The following is a 22168-nucleotide window of genomic DNA, read 5'->3' as shown; positions in this document are numbered from 1 at the left end:
CGAGGTGCCTTCACCCCCATGCCATCGCTGCACACAAGGTACTTGTGGCATTGTGGAAGGATTTTGCAGCCAATTGTGGAGAAGTCTAAGTTTGTCAAATTCAAACTTCATTCATGGGTATTATTGGTTGTTACTCAGTTGGAAATAATTGAGACATGAAGGCATTCTAGTCCAAGGTTATAGCAACATTTTGACGTTTGGATCAGTGCTGAATCTCTGCATTTGAAAGTAAATTCAACTACCCTCTTTGTGACATGGGTTTTGGATTTTTTTTAATTTAGGCATTTCGCTGTGAAAATTCTTTGGGGCGTCACAAACTGAGATTTCATAAGATTGTTATTGCTGTACTTCTATCTGTTTTTACTTTGGCATTTTTTAAGTTAGATTTTCACACTGGCAAAGAAAGATGCATTGTGACATTTACCAGAATGCACTTGTGGCTTTGTTGCACTAAATGATCAAGCAAAGATTATCTCGGAGACAGATACTTGGCAAACCAAAAATTAAAACCATTAGTTTCATTGCAAAATCTATTTTTCTTCTCAGGGAACAGTATCTTGCATTCAGCTGCAAACAGTGTTACAAGCGCAGTTCAGAAAGCCAGCCAAGCCTTGAACGAACGGGACGAGAGGTTAAGCCGAGCTGAAGACCGAACAGCAGAGATGATGGACAGCTCCCAGCAATTTGCAAAAACTGCACATAAGGTGAGTGACCTCAACTTTATCCTTTCCATGAAACCTCTGAACTTGAATTATCCAGATTAGCATAATCTGAAATGAGAAAGAAAGAACTATTTTGGTTATCACTGTGACCATTAGTCCTATTTTACTTCGATAAATCCCAAAACACTTTCATTTCATTTTGGCTTCTAATTACAAGGATTGACAATTGATTGTATTTAAATTCTGCGTTCTTAACAAAATTATCTGAATTGGCCAACTGTGCTTTTATGGGCACAGGGATAATGCAACTAATCAGTAGAGTTCTCTGGTCCATGCCTGCATTTTGTTTGGGAAATTATGCAGGCAATAACAAAGTAAATATATTTCTGACCACTGATATCCTACCTTATTGAGTATATGTTGAAGAATTTGCCACAGAAATCTGAAACTGCGCTAATCAACACAAATGTTGTATAATTGAACATTATCCCCATTCCAGTGTGAGCTTCCTTCATCAAAAGTGGTGTAAATACAAAATTATAACCTTTGGCAGAGTTGAAACTTTTATTTCAATTGTGTTTTACTACTTGTTCTCACTGAAAATCTACTTTAACATTTATTTCCTTTGAGAGCTGAACAAGTGATTTTATATGTGAGTGTCTTTATGATGGCTTTAACACCGTCAACCTCAATTCCACTACGTTTGACAGTTTTTCTCATGCTGGTGTAAGCGTGTGTGTGTGTGTTGTTGTGAAAATAATATACATTCTCACATTATTAATGCAAATTAATGCTGCCTGTAATTTTTTAATTACCAGTAATTCAGCAAACAGCCTGGCTAGAGTGTTATGAACTGCAGCTGTCTAATTGCTATTGGCGTTGAAGCCACGTTCACCAGGGGGTTTCAACCCTTTCCAACAACATTGGATGAGTAAATTATACCGTGCTTTCATTTAGTTTCAGCTTCCTTCCCAATTCAGTGCTTCCCAAATGATAGAGTTGGTAATTAAGGCCTGATTTCATTTAGTGGAGAGGCATCACCGTGTCTTCTCGTGCATTGAGGTCCTACTTCCAATCATCTATCCAACGTGGTCTTTTTGAATGATTAAAGTAGTACATATCGAGAGCACACAAGAAATCCGTTGTGATTGTGGCACCAAAGGAAAGATTCAGGTTATGTTGCAGGAGTGCCAGGGAAAACGCTGTCTGGTTTCAGATCAATGAGCTGGGAAAACAGGCCAAGGAAGCCAATTAGTTTCTCGGTGGGCAAGGCATGACGTGAGATTTTAAAATAAATTAATAAGACGAATCTTCAGAGGAACATAAAGCAAAGGCAGACAAACACCGGGGACATCATTATAAGTAAAGGAAACAAAAATAGATCTTCAGAATAATTAGTTTAACTATGCGTTGTCTGCCACCTAGTGTAGAAAATGCCAATTCATGTCTTCAGAGGCAGAGCAGCAGTTTATTATTCATTTTGTCAATTAAAATCAATTCTATGTCTCTTAAAGACCTGTCAAAATCACATTAAGGCTGTTTGATTAATTGCATTAATTTGTGCTATAACTGACTCTTCAGTTCGAACAGAAGATATACTAAACGCTCATAACCACAAAGACTTTCATTTTAATGTTTGTCGCTGAACTCGTCACTCATCCCTCAATTGGAATGCTGTTGTTTGCACAGCAGAACAGAGCAGGAAGGCTAAACTGATCCACTTTTGCCGTACTGCTTCCTCAAACAATTTACTCAAAAGTGTGTGTGTATATTATATATATACACATACATACATACATACATACATACATACATACATACATACATACATACATACATACATACATACATACTGTAATGTACATTTGCAAATATTTCAACCTGCATTTTCTTTCACTAGAGGATTGATGGTTTTCATGTGACATGTGGATTTTGTTCATATTAGCTCAGCCGTTGGCTATTTTTGAAGAGATTCTGGGAGATGAAAAAGAGCATGTGGCTGTGTAAGGGTTTGCATTTGCACTGTCAGGAGAGCCCGTTGACGAGCTTTGTGCTCTCTCCCTTCCCTGGGATATAAATTCTCTGGAGGTTACTTCTGCAGAAGTAAAATGTTCAATTTCAAATATCACCTTTCTACTTTTATGCTTTACAAGTGTGGCTGTCTTTTTTTATATTTCCATCGTTTAGCCTGAGCGGTTTTGTTGAAGCAAAACCAGTTCCCAAAAGAATTAGATTTAATGAAAACCCTTGCTTGGTTTTGCTGCAGCTCCTGTTTGTTCTTCTTATTTTATTATCACACTCTTCTTCAAATGTGTTGCATTGTTCTATGGATGGAAGACTAGGTGGAAGACTTATTTGCAGAACTCTTCGTTGAGCAGCTGTATAGTAACAGCAGGTGATGACTCACCTGTCTGTCGTGCCTCCCACTTTTTCCTGCGACAAAAATCACCAGCAGTAACTTTCCATGTCCTAGATTGTAAGCTCATCGACTCCTCTCTGTGTTTTTGTACCGACGCATCACATCAACTATCTGCCTGCTCCAAAGAGTTGGGGGTGTTTCTCTAATGTACTAAAAGCTCTTGTGTGTTCTTGCCTTTATTTGGAGCATATTTCTGCTTTTCTGTTTTCTACTTTTAGCAGTTTATATTCCAATCAAAGTAATAAAATACAAATAAAAACTGAAGTTCAAGAAATGCAGAGCAAGTCAGGCAGCATATATAGAATGAGGATTAGAGTTAAAATTTCTGGCCTGTTGCCTTTCATCGGATAAGCAGTTCTGATGAAAAGTCATAATTAGAGAACAGTACAGCACAGGAGAAGGCCCTTCGGCCCACTATGTCGTGTCAAACGTGACGCCAAGCCCAACACTTATTTACCTGCATTTTACCCACATCCCTCCATTCCTTGCATATCCATCTGCCTATCCAAAGGCCACTTACTCATATCCTCCAGAGATGCTGCCGAACCCATTACGTTATCTAGCACTTTGAATGCCTTTGTTTACAAATTTAACATCTCTCACTTCATTGGTTCTGGGTACCTAGTGCGGGGACCCAATCTAGAACATTGTTGTGTGGTCACTGTGCAGATATTGTGCCGATGAGAGTATTTTGTAAAATGGTTATTGTGGTTTAAAAAGAGAAAAGGATGGAAATGAAGTGCAGATCAAGCAGCATCTCTGGACAGAGAAATAGAGCAAAAACGTCAGGTTGTTACCTTTAATCAGACTGATGATCTGTTGCTCTGTTTCTCTTGCTTTTGATGAAGTGTTTTCTGCTTTCCTTTTTTTTTTCATATTTCCAGCATTTTTGATTATTATTCTTATCTATGTGTAGGCAGAGGTCACCTTTGAACACGTTCATCAGGAAAAATTCCAATATTGATTTATTCTCTCATTTTGAGCCACAATGTCTTAAGATGTAAATGTGTTATTTGGTGCAGCAGCCTGTACACAGCATAACTGCAGAGTGCACTGAACAATCCTGACATTATTTATGAAAGTTCCTGAGCAAACTGGAGGGGACTTTTGTTCCTCCTTCATGCAATAGTTTTTGGGTTTTTTAAATAAGAAGAAAACTTATCTGAGCAGGAACAGAAAATGTTGAAGTCATTAGAATACAAAAACAAAGAATATTGACTGCTAGTTTTGATTCTGAAGCCTTTCATATTTAGGTTAAGCTGAGTGGAGGATGTCCCATTTACCTGATGTAACCAGTGCAGTCCCTCTATTGTTTCTGAACTGGATTTGTGACTGCAATTTTAAACCACTGCAATAACATATCATGTGGTGCTGTCCCTCAAACTCGCAGTATGCTTCACTACAACAGTACAAGATACAATGGGTATGTGTGGGAAGGAGCCGAACAGAATAGTTCTGGATGTTGTGCTTAATGCAGTTTGCTGGAACAGTTTCGCAATAGGGACAACAAGTGTAGATGCTGATTTATACCAAAGCTAATCACAAAATGCTGGAGTAACTCGCGCTGTGCCAGCTTTGTGTCTTTTGCAAAATACTGTTGGGGAATGGAACTGTGACTTGTGTTATTTGTATTTTTATTCAACTCAAATGATTACCAGACCTGTCCCTCAACCAGCAGGAAAGCTTGTTCACTAGCTGTGCTTGTTGAGGAATCATAAAAGGCAATTAATTTTTCAGTTTTCTGATTATATGTAACCCCATGGCTCAGGCCTTCTGCAATAAAAGGAAAATTAAAGCTATTATCAACGTCATAGGCATCCCCACCTTCTGTCAACACTGAGCCGGTGACCCTGCTCCTTCTCCGGGCCTGGCTCACACAGAGGCGTCCCACCAGGCTGCGTTCCAGCTGCTGTAAACTCTCATTAAACTGGGTTGCTGCCAGCAGAGGTTGCCTGCCAAAATAAAGCCCAGCAGCTTTTTCCATGGGACGAAGCACAGGTTTTGCCAGCCACCAGCCTTCCAGCCACCTTCTGGGTTTAATAAACAAGGAGCGTGCTGGTTGAGCACGCCGGCAATGGTTGAGTTGGCAAAATTTGGCTTTTGCGTCCCTTGCATGTCTTTATCTAATGATGGGGTGTGAGGAACAGCTGCTCTTGGACCTCTATGTTCAGCAAGCATGCGTAGAAGTTTGGAGCCCCGCTGAGTCAGGAATACCTGACTGCCCACAGAACTGCCGACTTACTCAGCTGGATTGCCATGACATGTAAAGAAACATTACGGAAATACATGTGTAAAAAAGAACTGCAGATGCTCAAATGGATGAAGTCAACGGTCTCTATGGTGTTGATACCCGGAGACAATCACTTTCTTAGCAGAATCTAGAACTCAGGACTTTTGGTGTCTCCATGGTGACAATAGTGTCTCAAGGCTCTCTATGGTGTAGATACCAGAAGATGGATCCCCTTTTCTACAGAATCTAGAGCTCGGGACTTTTGACTGATCATTAGTAATTTGGGGTGATGGTGAAATATTTGAGATTGAGATGAAGATGCTGAGGACTACTAATTATCTTAGTCAATGCTGCGGCAGGTCTCGCTGGAAGTCTCCGAGCAAGAAAACTTCTGTGGTGAATGTTAACTGCAGCAGACACTGTCAGTAAAATCGCAGTCTGACATCCCTGCCTTCTGTGGTATTTCTTACATTAAATCCTCAAAGCATTTGTTTTACCCTTGTATGGGTAATACAAGGGAAACTCAGTATGGTGAAGTGATAATGTGTTGGATACGGTGTTACATGGTATCATAATGGTGGAGGTTAATGGCTATTTTTCTCTTGGAATTATGAATCGTGAAATTCTGTGCCAAGCAAAAATACTACAGCTACACTGTCATCATGCATATTCAAAATTGAGACTCAGATTTTTTTGCCATAAAGGAAATTCTGGGATTTGGAGAGCCTAGGATTTGCTGGGTAAACATAAAATTTCAGATTTGATATTATAGAATATCTGGAAACTAAATAGGTGCATTGCTTATTGTTTTCCTATTTTGTTAGACCAAAGATGCCTCCTCTTCTCAATGTAAGCCATGACATGTAAAGAAACATTACGGAAATACATGTGTAAAAAAGAACTGCAGATGCTGGTTTAAACTGAAGATAGACATAATAATAATAATAATAATAATATATCTTTTATTGTCATTGCACGTCAGTGCAACGAGATTTAGTGTGCAGCTCCACTGATGTACAAGAAAGGTAAATAAATACAATACATAAATAAACAAGCTGAATTGATTGACGTGACCATCTGAGGGAGACTGTCCAAAGGGGGTGGGTGGGGGGGCACTCATTAGGGCCGGTTCAGAGCCGCTATAGCTCTTGGGATAAAACTGTTCCTGAGTCTAGAGGTTCGGGCGTAGAAGGCCTTGTAACGTCTGCCGGAGGGAAGTAGTTGAAACAGACCGTGGCAGGGGTGTGATGAGTCCTTATGGATGCTGAGGGCCTTCCTGAGGCACCGCGTGTGGTAGATGCCCTCCAAGGCTGGTAGCTCTGTCCCGATGATCCGCTGCGCTCTGTTGACGACGCGCTGAAGAGCTCTCCTCTCCACCTCCGTGCAGCTGAGATACCACACAGAGATGCCATACGTTAGTATGCTCTCTGTGGTGCAGCGGTAGAACGTTGTCAGCAGCTGTTGGGGCAGACCAGTCTTTTTTAATGTCCTCAGGAAGAACAGTCGTTGCTGTGCCTTCTTGACCAGCGCGGCGGTGTTTGTGGACCATGTGAGGTCTTCTGAAATGTGAGTGCCCAGAAACTTAAAGCTGGACACTCTCTCCACACTTTCCCCGTAAATGGAGATTGGGGCGTATTCTCCAGAATGGGACCTCCTGAAGTCAATAATCACACTCCTTGGTCTTGGAGGTGTTTAGTGCCAAGTTGTTATTGGCGCACCAGTCCGCCAGGTTCTGCACCTCCGCTCTGTAGTTTGTTTCATCACCGTTGGTGATCAGCCCAATCACTGTTGTGTCGTCTGCAAACTTCACGATGGTGTTGGTGTCGAATGCAGGAACACAGTCGTGAGTGAAGAGGGAGTAGAGCATGGGGCTTAGTACACAACCCTGTGGTGTGCCGGTGCTCAGGGTGATGGTGGAGGACAGGTGCGGGCCCAGTCTCTAGAACCACATAGAGTGCTGGAGTAACTCAGCAGGTCAGGCAACATCTCTGGAGAAAAAGGGTGGGTGACGTTTTGTGTCGGGACCCTTCTTCAGGCTGGAAATACAGTTGCACTAGGTGACAATATTTGGCTGCAGATGGATCGATTTCTCTCCATTTTAAATGTGAGTGTTCCTACTAGGTACAGGCCTGGAGGGTTGGTGGTCCAGCCACTGTGATCCTTTGCAGTTAATAAAGAACTTAGAACCACACAGGATCAGGCCCTTTGGCCCACAATGTCTGTGCCAGGCATGATGCCAAGATACACTAAGCTCATCTGCCTGCACATGGCCCATACACCTCCATTCCCTGCATAGCCATGTGCCTATCTAAACCCTTAAAAGCCACTATTGTACCTGCCTCCACCAGCACTCATGGCAACGTGTTCCAGGCACCCACCACCCTCAAAAAAAGATTTGCCTCACACATCTCCATTAAACCTTGCCCCTCTCACCGGCTGCCACCATGTGCAGTCAGGCATTGCAGAGGTACCCACCACTGGTCACATCTTCCCATCTGCACCTCTTTCTGCTTTCTGCAGAGACCATTCCTTCCGCAACTCCCTGGCTCATTCATCTCTTCCCACCCAAACTACCCCTCCTCAGGAACTTTCCCTTGCAACCGCAAGAGAACCAACACCTATCCTTATATCGTGTTTAAGAAGAAACTGCAGATGCTGTAAAATCGAAGGTACACAAAAATGCTGGAGAAACTCAGCGGGTGCAGCAGCATCTATGGAGCGAAGAAAATAGGCAACGTTTCGGGCCGAAACCCTTCTTCAGACTGAAAATAGGCAACGCTTCGGCCCGAAACTTTGCCTATTTCCTTCGCTCCATAGATGCTGCTGCACCCGCTGAGTTTCTCCAGCATTTGTGTGTACCTCCTATCTCCCTCGACTCCATCCAGGGTTTTCGACTGTCCTATCAGGTGAAGCAGTGGTTCACTTGCACCTTCTCCCACCTCATCTTCTGTATCCCTTGCTCTTGGTGTGGGCCTCTATATATCATCGAGACCAAGCTCAGACTGGGTGATAGTTTCGCTGAACACTTATGTTCAGTCCACCTTGGTCTACACAATCTTCCAGTTGCCAAAAATTTTAACTCCCCTTCCCATTTCCATACTGAATTTTCTGTCCTGGGCCGCCTCCATAGTTAGAATGAGGCCACACCCAAATTGGAGGAACAGCACCTCATATTTCACTTGGGCAGCTGACAACCCAGCAATATGAATATTGATTTCTCTAATTTCAATTAACCCTTGCATTCCCTCCCTCCACCCTAGTCGGCCTACTAGTTCCACTGTTCGCATCCTTGTATCCTTTCGTTATCACCTCTTCGCCAGCCAACAATGGACAATTATGGTCATCTGATGCCAATCCTGCTTTGTTCTGGCTTTTTCTTTCCTCCAGTTCTCTCCCCTCTGCTTTCAGTCTTAGACCCAAAACGTCACCCATTTCTCCAGAGATGCGACCTGAGCCGCTGAGTTACTCCAGCACTTTGTGTCTATCATCATGCACTGCAGAGGCAGGGTGCAGGGCATCTGCAACTGTTCGAACACTCTTAGCATCAACATCACTCTGCCATGGCTTCCAGCAGTGAGCAGTTAGAAACATAGAAAATAGGTGCAGGAGTAGGCCATTCAGCCCTTCGAGCCTGCACCGCCATTCAATATGATCATGGCTGATCATCTAACTCAGTATCCTGTACCTGCCTTCTCTCCATACCCCCTGATCCCTTTAGCCACAAGGGCCACATCTAACTCCCTCTTAAATATAGCCAATGAACTGGCCTCAACTACCTTCTGTGGCAGAGAATTCCAGAGATTCACCACTCTCTGTGTCAAAAATGTTTTTCTCATCTCGGTCCTAAAAGATTTCCCCCTTATCCTTAAACTGTGACCCCTTGTTCTGGACTTCCCCAACCTCGGGAACAATCTTCCTGCATCTAGCCTGTCCAACCCCTTAAGAATTTTGTAAGTTTCTATAAGATCCCCCCTCAGTCTTCTAAATTCTAGCGAGTACTAGCCGAGTCTATCCAGTTGCCATAAGGAACTTCCTATGTGATGTGATTATTTGCGGTCTAGAGTAAAGGTGCCACAAGTTTAACCCCCACACATCACTATATTAGTGTGCATTTTCATACAAGGTTTAGTTTAGTTTAGAGATACAGTACGGAAACAGGCCCTTTGGCCCACCGGCTCCGCGCCAACCAGCGATCCCCACATATTAACACTATTCTACACACATTAGGGACAATTTTTACATATACCAAGCCAATTAACTTGTACGTATTTGGAGTGTGGGAGGAAACCGAAGATCTCGGAGAAAAGCCACGCAGGTCACGGAGAGAACGTACAAACTCGGTACAGACAGCACCCGTAGTCGGGGTCGAAGCCGGGTCTCCGGCGCTGCATTCGCTGTAAGGCAGCAACTCTACCGCGTGTGAGCTCACATCACAATCAACAAAAAGCAGGAACAGATAAACCTGGAAGCAATCAGTAGGTCTGTCAGTAATGCGTTAAAGATATAAAACTTTGTTGAATGGGCCAATGCTATTGACTTCTTTAAAACATACAACGTAGACCTGTATCATTACTCCCTCAGGTAAAGTTTAAAATATGACACATTTTAAAATATGTTTTTGATATATTGAATTCATGATTGTGTGCAAGTTCCTCTCTTTGTGCTCTATGAAATATTTATAATATCCGTTAAACATTTTACCTTTCCTTCTTGATTTAAAGAATTATTTCATATGATTGGCTGCTCAAGTGGCTTGACAACATGTACAGCTGTTGGGTGTCAGAGATTCCCCTTAAGCTGACATCCGACAAGAATAGATGTTGGTGAAGAGCAGTCCATTTCACAGTGATGGATGCATTTCTCTCCAGCCTCCTTTGCCTCAGACTGTAAAATCTAGGTTGTTGCAGGCGCTTTTGAACACGTGGATTGCAAGGTTTACATATCTGATCTGCCTATGTCAAGCGATGAAAATTGGAGTGTGAAGGGCAAACAGTTTAACCGAATGTAGAATTTTTGCAATTATTTGCTGGCTCTTTAGCAACTGGAAATCGCACAGTGCACATTCTGTTCTGCACGATGTTCAATTTTAGGGCTGCAGTGATCATTGAGTAAACTTGACAAGATGCGTGAGGCTCATTGTTCCTGCAACTGCAGAGAGCAGAGTACTTTCTCTGAGCACCCCCAAGAGATCTACAGTTAAATGAAAATACAAGTGCACAATAGTTACCAGACAACATCCGCCCCCTCCCTGAAAGAGTTGCTCAAGAAAGATAGATGTGTGTGTATGTGTATATATGTGTGTGGGTGTATATGTGTGTGTATATGAATGTATATGTGTGTGCATATGAGTGTGTATATGTGCGTGTGTGTATGTATGTGTGCCTGTGCATGTATATATGTGTGTGTATATATATGTGTGTGTATATATATATGTGTATATGTATGTGTATATATGTATGTATATATGTGTATATATATGTGTATGTATGTGTACATATGTGTATGTATGTGTGTATATATATGTGTGTGTATATATATTTATGTATGTGTGTATATACACACATATATATATATATATATATATATATATCTATATATATATATATATATGTGTGTGTGTGTGTGTATATATATATATGTGTGTGTGTATATATATATATATATATATATGTGCGTGTGTATGTGTGTGTGTATATATGTGTGTGTGTATATGTGCATATATATATGTGTGTGTGTGTGTATATATTTCTGTGTGTATGTGAAAATATGTGCGTGTAGGTGTGTATGTACATGTGTGTGTGTGTGTGTATATATATATGTGTATATATAATATACACATATATATAATATACTAGACTAAGTGGGACCCGTTGGGTCCCAGCAACACACGGGAGGGCTGGTCACCAACGCAATATTCCACCTCTCCACCAATTCCAATACTGCTCGCCAGTGGGAGGGGGCTGTCTGTTGCGCTAGTATGGGTGTTGCGGGCCAAAGGTACTGGTTTCCAGAGAGCTAGTATAGACATTGTGGGCCCTATGGATGCTTGGGCAGGCATCCAACCGTTGCAACGATTTTAAAAGCCAAGCCAAGGCAAACAATTGGGCTGCAGCCACCCGACAACCAAAATTCATTTTGTGAACACAAACTTGTTAAAAAGGCGAGACAACGAATTGGGCTGCAGACACCCGACAACCAATATTCATTTTGTGAACACAAACTTGTTAAAAAAGGCGAGGCAAACAATTGGGCTGTAGACACCCGACAACCAATATTCATTTTGTGAACACAAACTTGTTAAAAAAGGCGAGGCAAACAATTGGGCTGTAGACACCCGACAACCAAAATTCATTTTGTGAACACAAACTTTTAAAAAAGGGCTGGGTGTCGCCCTCTCACTCAGGTCTACAAAGGACTGATAGAGAGCATCCTCACCACAGGCATCACGGTGTGGTATGGAAACACCACACAGACAGAGAGGAAGGCTCTGCAAAGAGTCATAAAGACTGCAGAGAGGATTATCAGAACGGAACTCCCCTCCATGGACACAATCTACACACAGCGCTGTCAAAAAAGGGCAGAGAGAATCATCAGAGACACACTACATCCAGCTCACTCCCTGCTCAAACACAAAAACTGCACATACAACCTCAGGCACAGACGAGCGGACAGCATCGCCACAAACAGAACACGCTTTTTTAAGAGCTTCTTCCCTGCCACAGTGAGACTCTTGGCCAAAACAAAATGAACTGATGTCCTGACCTACCTCATAGCATATCATATTACATCATATTATATTGTCTCCTGGGCCTGTGCAATTTACAATGCAATCGACACTTTTATATAGGGTTTGTGCAATTTACAATCTTCTCACTTTCCCTTTATATAGGGTTTTAGGCACTTTCTTTTTTATTTTTAGAGAAGTATATGTTTTTATAGATTATGTGTCTTTCTGTGTGTCTTTTTAATTTGACTTGACTTGACTCTCTGAACAACCGCACAAGAGTTCCTATGTGTGTAAGCACAAATGGCAAATAAAGTTTTTGACCTTTGACCTTTGCAGCCACTTTACAGCCGCATCGAGGGGACTCACCGTGGAGTAGACGTGCCTTCAGTGTTATTCGCAGCTCAAAGAGCCGTGACCATCTCGCTTCCTGGGTCTGGCAGAGACTGAGTGAGGCATGACACTTCCTGGTTTTATAGTCCCTCCCCCTGCCACCAGCGGGGGCAGCAGAGAGAATGGGGAATTTTGTAAAAACATTAATATCTCTCTCATTTTTCATCAACGGAAAAAATCCTCCGCACTCATACGGCGGAGAGGGGCTCTGAGCGAGGTGGCCAAAAATGACGGTCGTAGGTGGCGGCGTTCCCTCGGAAATCGCAGCACAGTCAGCCAAAAGCGGTCATGATCAGAGATTTAGTAATATAGATGTGTGTGTGTGTGTGTGTGTGTGTGTGTGTGTGTGTGTGTATATATATATATATGTGCGTGTGTGTGTGTGTATGTATAATATATACATATATGCGCATGCACACAAGCAGTTTGACTCTGCAGCACAGGATAAACAATTAAGACTACCTTTGTAACTATAAGCCTCCAATTCGTATCCTGTCCTTTCAAATCTATTCTGCAGCATTGTCAGCATGTGTACAGTCATGACTAATTGCAAATAAGCTGCCGACTGATCTAACACAAGTTCTTATTGTTGAGATCAATGTTGCTTCCTTAGTAATTCATACTTTAGTATGCAAGAAGAATTCTGAGTCTTTTAGTCTTCATACCCATCCTCATTGATTTGTGGAATGGCTAGAATGTACTCCTGAATACCTGTGGTTCAGTGAAACTGCCCTGCAAGGCACCGCTGGCATGGCTCTAGTGCCTGCACGTGGTAGCACGAATGTCAGGAAAGGCCCAGTAGAGCTCGATCATTCCGTGCAAAGAGCCTGGAATCGTTTTGTATCCCTCAAAACTCCAACCGTCATGTGCTTCCCATGGTCTGGCACGGTGGCAGGCTGGCTCGCCGCCGCAAGGAAGGACCCGGCAGGTTCACGGCCTGAAGTTCTGAAGCCGCTGAGCTCAACCCCGAAGAGCCGCTGGAGTGTGGACCGGGGGTATTGCTACCAGCTCCTTGAAGGTCCGCTGCGGGAGGTTCCCCTGAGACACAGAGGCAGTCTGGCAAGGAGAGGGATGTTGGTTCGCATGCTTAACTGGTCGAGGGCAATGGAGGAGGCCCAGCAGCAGCCTGGGCTTAATGGAGCACATGGACCAGACTTTTGTAAATGGTCACAAAATATGGCGACTGGTGCATGTGTGATCTATGCAAAAAGAATTTCACTGTGCATTCATGACAATAAAGCACCATTGACCCATAGCCGGTGATGAAGTGCAGCCTCCTTCATTTGAGTTCATTCACCAACCTGACTTGGAAATGCTGGTGCAGCTAAGTGGTTTTCATTTCTTTATTTGAAACAGATTAGCATTAAATAAAATTACTTTTATCATTTAATCACTTGCTGTTCAATTTATTATTTTTTTGTTTTAATTTAAACCTTTAATCCTTTCAAACTGTTTGTAAATGTATCTGTTTATAAATGTTTAGATGCAGTTCAGTGCCCATTAACACAGCAATCTGCCAGCTCTGCCTCAAGGTGAGTTGTCCTTAGGATTCTGGCCTGAGGTTGAGTCCCTCACAGATGCTCCACCACGTGGCTGCAGTTCAATTTGTCCTTCAGGGACACAGCTACAAAGTATATGTGTGATCATGGGAAGAGTGTGAAATGGGGTGGAGAAGAAGATGAGGTGACAGTGAGGCACAGGGGTGGATTAAGCACAAACTGGGCTACTGAAAAACTCCAACAGTAGAAAAGCTGATGCCTCCTGAGGTAATCTTTCCAACTCTCCCAAGTGTTCAATTATTTTGGTTCAGTTTGCAACTTTGTTAAAAAAAAAGTATCTTCTGACCTACTGATGTTTTCCCTCCGGAATAACTTTCTGAAAACCAAAGATTATAGAGGAGCTCCTCTATAATCTTTGCTGAAAACTGTTCACCACAGAAAAAAAACAATTCTTACCATGCGGCTTTCTTCTAAGGATGCAGGTGTGCGAGTTGTTGGTAAGCCCACACCTGGAATACTGTGTGCAGTTCTAGTCGCCCAGCTGGAGGAAGGATCTCATTAATTTGAAAAGTGTGCGGAAGAGATTCACACAGATGTCACCTGGGTTTGCAGGCTTGAGTTATAGGGAGAAGACGGATACGCTGGAACTTTTTGCAGAATCCATTTGTTGTGAATTGGTTTTTTTTTAATTGTATTTTTGCTAATTATCTCAATGATTCATGATCTGCTGGTTTAGTCTGACCTAGTCCCATTGCAAAGGTATAAAAGAAGATCAGTCTGAAGCAGAGTCTCGACCCGAAACGTCACCCATTCATTCCTTCTCTCCAGAGATGATGCCTGTCCTGCTCCAGCATTTTGTGTCTACCTTCAATTTAAACCAGCAATTGCAGTTCTTTCCTACACAAAGAAATACTTATTGATTACAGAATAATCAGGGTGGTGAGTTCAACTTTGTGAGATATAATACAATAAAAAATGTTTGTGATAGGAAAAGGGAAAGATACAGTGCTCAGAAAGATCAACATAGAAACCAAATAGTATAGATAAAAGATGGAGGATCAATCATACGTGGTTTACAATATCCAAAATTGGACGTGAGGTGAAGAAATATGCAGATAAAATGGGGAAACTACTTTTGTTTTTTAAATCATGGAATAATAATTTAATTAGTGTGTATTTTAGACTGGGTCTCATTGGTTTGGGGGATACAAAGACTGAGGGGTAACTTAAACTTAGGATGATTTGCACACGAGGGAAAGGCATAAATAGAGGCAGTTCATCTAAGATGGTTACTGAGAAGTCCATTGAGGAAATCAGAAGTGTTTAACAAAAATTGGTGTGAATGCAAAATCACTACCAGAGACACATTTAATAGAAGGTTGAATAAGCAAATGTGAGAGGCACAGCAATGTGGCTGAGGAAAGTTGGGAGAATGGAGTGAAGCATTAATGGCAGCACAGGCTGGTTGTGCGGAAATGCTTCATTTTCTGCTGTTCATGACTGATTCTGTTGATCTGTTTTACCAAACGGAGGTTCTATTGTTTCAGGTTAGCAAAGAGAAGATGTTAGTGTTTGGTTGCCCTTCTGTCAGTGTCAAGAAACCTTAATAAGTAGAATGCAAATTGTTGAGGAACTGAATGTCTTTAATTTAACTGTTTTGAAAATAGGTAATGATGTCATTATGATTTATGGTATTTAATTATGTTTGACAGCAATTTGCTCTGAATCATTATTTTGTACCAGAATATATTTGTATTTATATGATATTAAATTATGTTAATTGTACATTGCCCTTGAAAATTTCTCAAACCTATACCCATATAAGTTAGCTTTACTGCTGTGAAATAATTTGCATCAACGTGTGGAGAAAAATTGATGAAGGCAGTATTCCACTAGAGACAAGTTTCGATTTGTAAAAGAGAAAATGTGTCTTGTTTTAAGGTTGAATTGAAATGAAATGCAGAATAGAAAATTTACACATTGGGCTTGCGTTTAATGGGGAATTATTTTGAATTTTCAAATGGATATGTAATTATGTTGTGTTGATGATATTTAACTCTTGCAGCAAGGGCGGCAACACTAAGTTTGAGGGTTGATGTTGATGGTCTGTAACTGGTTTTCAGAGTGCAATTGCTGCTGCCTGTACATAGTAATTAATTAATTAATTAATTAGTTAATCAACACGCTAATTAATAATGAATTTATTTGTGTTGATTTGACAGCAGAGAGCCCAATAGGTTTAAGTTTAGGTTTATTATTGTCATGTGTACCAAGGTACCATGAAAAGCTTTGTCTTGCATGCTATCCAATCAAGTTAGATCGCATACATACATATATTCGTACATGCATACATACCAACCAAACTCCCGTACAATAGCTACAATGCTGATAGATATATTCTGCATTGGGATAGGGCAAGATACAGAATATATTTCTTAGCATTGTAGCTCACCAGTTCCAAAGACAAAGCTCAATCTTAGCAATGGGATAGGATATCATTACAACTAGAAATTGTGCTAGATTTATAGGTAGAAAATAAATTTTAAAATGTAGAGCGATTTTATGGGATGAAAGTAGATCCTCCTGGCACAAGCACACACCCAGTTGCCACACTCCGGCACTATGAAGTTGCAGCTGAATGAATTGAAAAAGAAAACATTTTGCCTGAGAGTTCTCACTGCAATGTCTTCAATTTGGTCAGCCCGTTTACAATATCAGTCGTAATAGATGCAACTCTAGCAAACCACTTGACCCAACCAGTCCATTTGCAATCTCCCATCTTTCCTCAGCTGCATCCATCACTGTACCTCTGTTTCCTTCTCCCTCACGTTTGTGCAACCGGTCCTGTAATGTATGTACACTTTTTGCCATTGGCAGTGAGCTTAACAATGCTGATGCTGATCAACCTGATGACGTTGACCTCCTGAGTGTAGTTGGAGCTGTGCTCACCTGGACCACTGGAGAGTATTCCATCACATGCCCATCTTCATTCAGAAACGTGCAATTAAAAATGTGATTATTAAAAATCAAATCATATTTAAATCACTTAAGCATTTTAAATTAAAATAATTATTGGCGTACTGATCTCCCTCATTGCTGCTTCCCTTCATGAAGAAAACAGGCTCACTGTTTCTGTGCGAGGTGGAAGCTGGCACTGGGTCAGTGGGCAGGTTCCCCACATTGACCACTGGGGAACTGCAACAAGTTAGGGTCTTGTACCTTGTCCCTGGAGTCATGAACTATTTGACACCCACCCAGTAACGATAGCAGCAGTTATGTATGGAACAGCTGGTGTCTCCCATGTTCTGCCTTGTTTTATAACAAATCATCAGAATGCCATCAGTGAATACATTGTCCTGATTTGACCCTGTGTGGTTTGCTATTTGAGCATAAAGGCTGCCACCTTCCCTCAGTAGTAAATGCCTGAGGCTTTCGAGTTGCAGCCTAGGACTTTCAGCCACAAGACAATTCATTCAGCTGCAATCAGTGCTGCAGTATGCACAAATTGGTAAAATGAAGAGCTAATGATCAAATGTGAAATAACCAATCTGTAAATTGTTTGTTTGTTGGAACTTAAGTTAAAGTAATGTTAAAGGCACTCCTGAGAGTACCTGGAAATTAGCTACTTGGCAGTTGTCGTTGAAGCTGACTGATGACGTGAGGTGAACCACCTTCTCGAATCATTCAAAATGGAGGTTCCCTTTGAAGCCTGCTTTATGAGCGTGTAAATGCTCACAATTTATTCTAAATTGCCTGTTAATTGTAGAAGTATAATATTTTTCTGAACTTTACACCAATCGGCAGTATTTATACAAAGTAATCCAAAAATTTAATATGGGAGAGAATTTTATTAGATGGGTAAAATTACCATATGATAAACCAATGGCAAGAATACTAACTAATAATATGTTATCTCCAAAATTTCAATTATCGAGGGGTAATAGGCAGGGTTGTGTTTTATCACCCCTGCTATTTGCACTATTGATTGAGCCTCTTGCTGAAAGGATAAGAAGGCATCCGGATATTCAGGGTTATAATACTAAGGATTCTAGTAATAAAATTTCACTATATGCGGATGATATACTTTTATATATTACAAATTCTCAAACGAGCATCCCGAATCTATTAAATCTAATAGAGGAATTTGGCTCTTTCTCCGGCTATAGAATAAACTGGAATAAAAGTGAAATTATGTCATTAAAACCCCAGAAAGCGAATCACCTATTAAAATTTCCATTTAAAATTGCAACGGAAAAATTTAAGTATTTGGGTATTCAAGTTACTAGAAGATATAAATCATTATTTAACGCTAATTTTATACCATTATTAAATACATTTAATTCTCTGATTAAATTTTGGAGAACGCTCCCACTATCATTAATCAGCAGATTAAATGCTATAAAAATGATAGCTCTACCACAAATAATATATTTATTCCGATCTATACCAATATATATACCAAAACACTTTTTTTTTTAAATTAGTCTCGAATATTTCTAATTTTATTTGGGATTATGAAGCACATAGAATTAAAATAAATCATTTGTGCAAACCCAAAGAGGTGGGGGGATTTGCACTGCCTAACTTTTTATATTATTATTGGGCAGTGCATATTAAGAATATAATTTATTGGTTGGATAGTTCTGCTCAACAGTTGGAATGGATAAGAATGGAGAAAGAGGATTGCTCCCCTTACGATTTAGGAGCGATCATCTTCTCCCCAATAAAACTGAATAATATGTTATATAAGAAGAATCCAATTATACATAATACAATACGAATTTGGAAACAAATAAAATTAACTTTAAAATTAAGAAACCTATCAGTGCTAACACCAATAGTGAATAACCCAGTATTTAAACCATCTGCTATGGATAAAACATATAGACAATGGGAAAGAGTGGGAATTAAAAAGGTAGGTGACTTGTATGAATCGGGAAATTTATTATCATTCCAACAACTAAAATCAAAATTTAAATTGAATAACAACCAATATTTTAAATATCTACAGGTATGTGATTTTATGAAGAAATATATACCAAGATTTCAAAGTATAATTTTAGATCCACTGGAAGAAGCAATGAATATCAAGGCGGAGTCAAAAAAATTAATATCATACCTATATAACAGTATTTTAAACATAGAATTACCATCAACAGAGGCAACTAGAGAAGACTGGGAAAATGAATTCATGACAAAAATCTCAAAAGATTTAATATACATTAAAGATTTACATAAATGTTCGATCAACGCTAGACATAATTTAATTCAATTTAAAATATTACATAGATTATATTATTCAAAAACTAGGTTGAATAAATGTTATCCAAATATTTCTCCCATCTGTGATAAATGTCTTTCTCAAAATGCCAATATTACACACTCATTTGTTTTTTGTACAAAACTTTATAAATTTTGGTGTGACATATTTGATGTATTCTCAAAGCTATTTAAGATTAAAATGGAACCTATTACAGAAATTATTATATTTGGAGAAAGTGGAGATGGGAACAAATTAAATACACACCAAAACTCATTCTTTAATTATGGGTTAATAATAGCAAAAAAACTCATACTTAAATTTTGGAAAAATGCTAATATACCAACATTTATTTTTTGACAGATGGCACAATGGGCTAAGTGTTCGGCTGGCAACCGGAAGGTAGCTGGTTCGAATCCTGCTTGGAAATGTGGATCAGTAATATGTTGGACATAGCACATCTGGAAGAAATGAGACTCCTCCTAATAGACAAACAAGACCAATTCTTAATGAGTTGGTCCCCATTTATTGATCTCTTGGATTCATGTGGTGCCATAGTATCGTGAAAATTAAAAGTTTCAGGTATGGGTGAAAGACGATCTAGAATATTAAAAATTCATCTTGTGGTGATTGAATAAACTCCCTCCTGCTTTCCCTCTTCACTTATTTATTTTCTTCACTATTTTCTTTATCTGTCTTTCACTCACGCTCACTAGTCTATCCTTCACTTTCTACAACCCTCTTTTTCCTTTTTCTCTTCTTACTTTTCTCTTTAAAAAAAAAAAGGAAGTTGTACAGAGAATGTAATATGTTAACATAATTTTGTGCCACTGTATTGTACTTACTTCTAATAAATATTTTTTAAATTTTTTTTTAAACTTTACGCCAATCGGATATCTGTTTCTGACTTGCAGGTTTAGTTACAAACCTGTTGAATGCCATATTGTTTCTTGGTTGAGTAAATGGCAATGATGAACTTACATTTATAATTTTAATGTAGATATTTAATACGATAGACCTACAAGTTCTTTATATTCCCATTGTCAAATGTAGATAATTATAATGCAATAAGTATAATTTGGGAATTCGAGTTGGTTATTGAGATTTGATCATTGCTGACTAACTATGTATTGCTGCATATGCGTTATGATAATACATCTCGTCTTTCCTTTCTTTTCCCTCCCCACAGCTCGCAATGAAGCACAAATGTTAAGCAGTTGCCAACTCAACTGGGAGCTCTACCCATGTTGACCGTCACACAGAGGGACAGAAGTTTATGAATGTACATTTCCTTTATTGGAAACTTATTCCTTCAAACTCGATGCTGCCAATATTAGAATCTGTTTCAATATTTTTTTAAATTTTAGTCAGCAATGTGGAGCAAAAAAAACTACTGGCTTAATCTTTTTCATTGTTAGATTTACAGCCTCTTATCGGTCTGCAATAATTACAGGTGTAGACTTTCATGGTATGCAAACAGCTTTTAATTAATGTCATGTTGTTCTATACAATATTAGAGATCTCAATTTTATTTCAAAGAATACAGTTGAAAGTCTTGGATACACATCTGTACATCAGAGTGTGGCTGAATGGACTTTTGTTATAGGAACTGGGCTACAATATAGGAACTGGACCTCAAACTACAGCCACCAAGTCAGTGACTGAGCAATATGCCATGATTGAATGATGTGACTCTTCATTTTGCAATCTACCTGTCGTTGTCCTTGCAACTGCAAAACTACACAGGGACGCTTCCTTACTCTCCATGGAGAACTTGGATTTCATCCGGCTGTGAAAGCAGTGAAGGAAACAAGAATTTAAAACTTCCAACTGGAGATTAGCACAAGTATAAATATTAAGTAGCAGCTGGATATAAAGTTATTCAGGTAATTGTTCCATATTGAAGAATGTATCTGTCACATGTCATAAGTGAAGGCAGTTTATGATGTGTCGTTTAGCTGATGTTCTACAGCAGAGAACACTATATAAAAATTGCTATTGATCTTGTACAACTATTTAAAACTAAAGGCAATCCAGTTACTTAATACACCTTGTTAATTCTGACTGTGACAGAGTGCTTACTGTGAGGTTTCTGTGCCTGTCTCTTCAGTGTGTGGACTCGTGCTCTGTTTTGCTGTTTCCAGTCTTAGTTGTCATTAAAAGATTGTACAACAGGCCTTACTTGTAAAAAAAAAAGATTAATTATTTGAATGCTACTGTAATTCATAAATAATCAACATTTGTGTTTCAGTGGCAGCTTTTTTTGATGGAGTTCCCTTCAAATAACTTCGCTAAACTCTAGGTTGCTAATTCCAGGTTGTACGTAAAAGCACAGCATGTCTCTGTTCTCTGCTGTCTAGTTTGGGAGAATTCCAGTTAATTAGTAAGTTCCTGCTGCAGTCTGTGCCCTAGTCATGAAACCAGTGTTTGCTGTTCCTGTGTTAACTTTATGTTGTTAATTGTTAATGGAACTGATTGGTTTTGCTTTATTAGTACAGAATTTCACCTGTCCTTCTTTACTCAGTGTCAATTATTTTTGCACAGTAATCTGCAAGAAACATCAGCCAATTGTGGGAGTTAGGTTATCCCACAACTACAGTAGACAATGGAACGGTTTGGTCCGTGAAATTTAAGGATGCAATCAAAAGTGGTTTAAGAAACAAGGAGCTACAAACAAATGGAAAACCAGAAAGTTATTTTGTTTACAATTTTATTGGAACAATTTCCTACCTGGATGACCACGCCAGGGTCCAGGAGTACAAATATGCATTAACAGGAATGTTAGGACACAGAGTAATTGCCGAGTTTCATGCTGAGTGGTTAATCCAAGGCAAACCAAGAAGGTTCCTTGTGCTTTTACAAGGATCTTTGTTTTTCCTTTTGAATTCCTGAGGAATTTGGCAGATGTTACAGGTACAACGAGTAATTTATTTTGTTTACAATCTCACCAGGTTCAATTTAAAGAGTTGGAGTCCGTACTT

The 22168-nt window shown here is 39.9% G+C and overlaps 1 protein-coding gene across 3 annotated transcripts in view; it reads left to right on the top strand.

Annotated features, from left to right (window-relative positions):
* The window catches only part of stxbp6 (syntaxin binding protein 6), a 252243-nt gene extending 230860 nt beyond the window's left edge, over positions 1–21383 (top strand). For all 3 annotated transcript variants that reach the window (XM_033026972.1, XM_033026973.1, XM_033026975.1), the window contains exons 5-6: positions 547–704; positions 20377–21383. In XM_033026972.1, coding sequence (XP_032882863.1) covers positions 547–704; positions 20377–20400 — 182 coding nt within the window. In that variant the 3' untranslated portion in view covers positions 20401–21383. The remainder of the gene's footprint in view (positions 1–546; positions 705–20376) is intronic.
* Positions 21384–22168: the final 785 nt, after the last annotated feature.

This window comes from Amblyraja radiata, chromosome 9 (assembly GCF_010909765.2).
Source record: "Amblyraja radiata isolate CabotCenter1 chromosome 9, sAmbRad1.1.pri, whole genome shotgun sequence".
Taxonomy (NCBI): domain Eukaryota; kingdom Metazoa; phylum Chordata; class Chondrichthyes; order Rajiformes; family Rajidae; genus Amblyraja; species Amblyraja radiata.
This window is presented reverse-complemented; position numbering and strand designations above follow the sequence as displayed.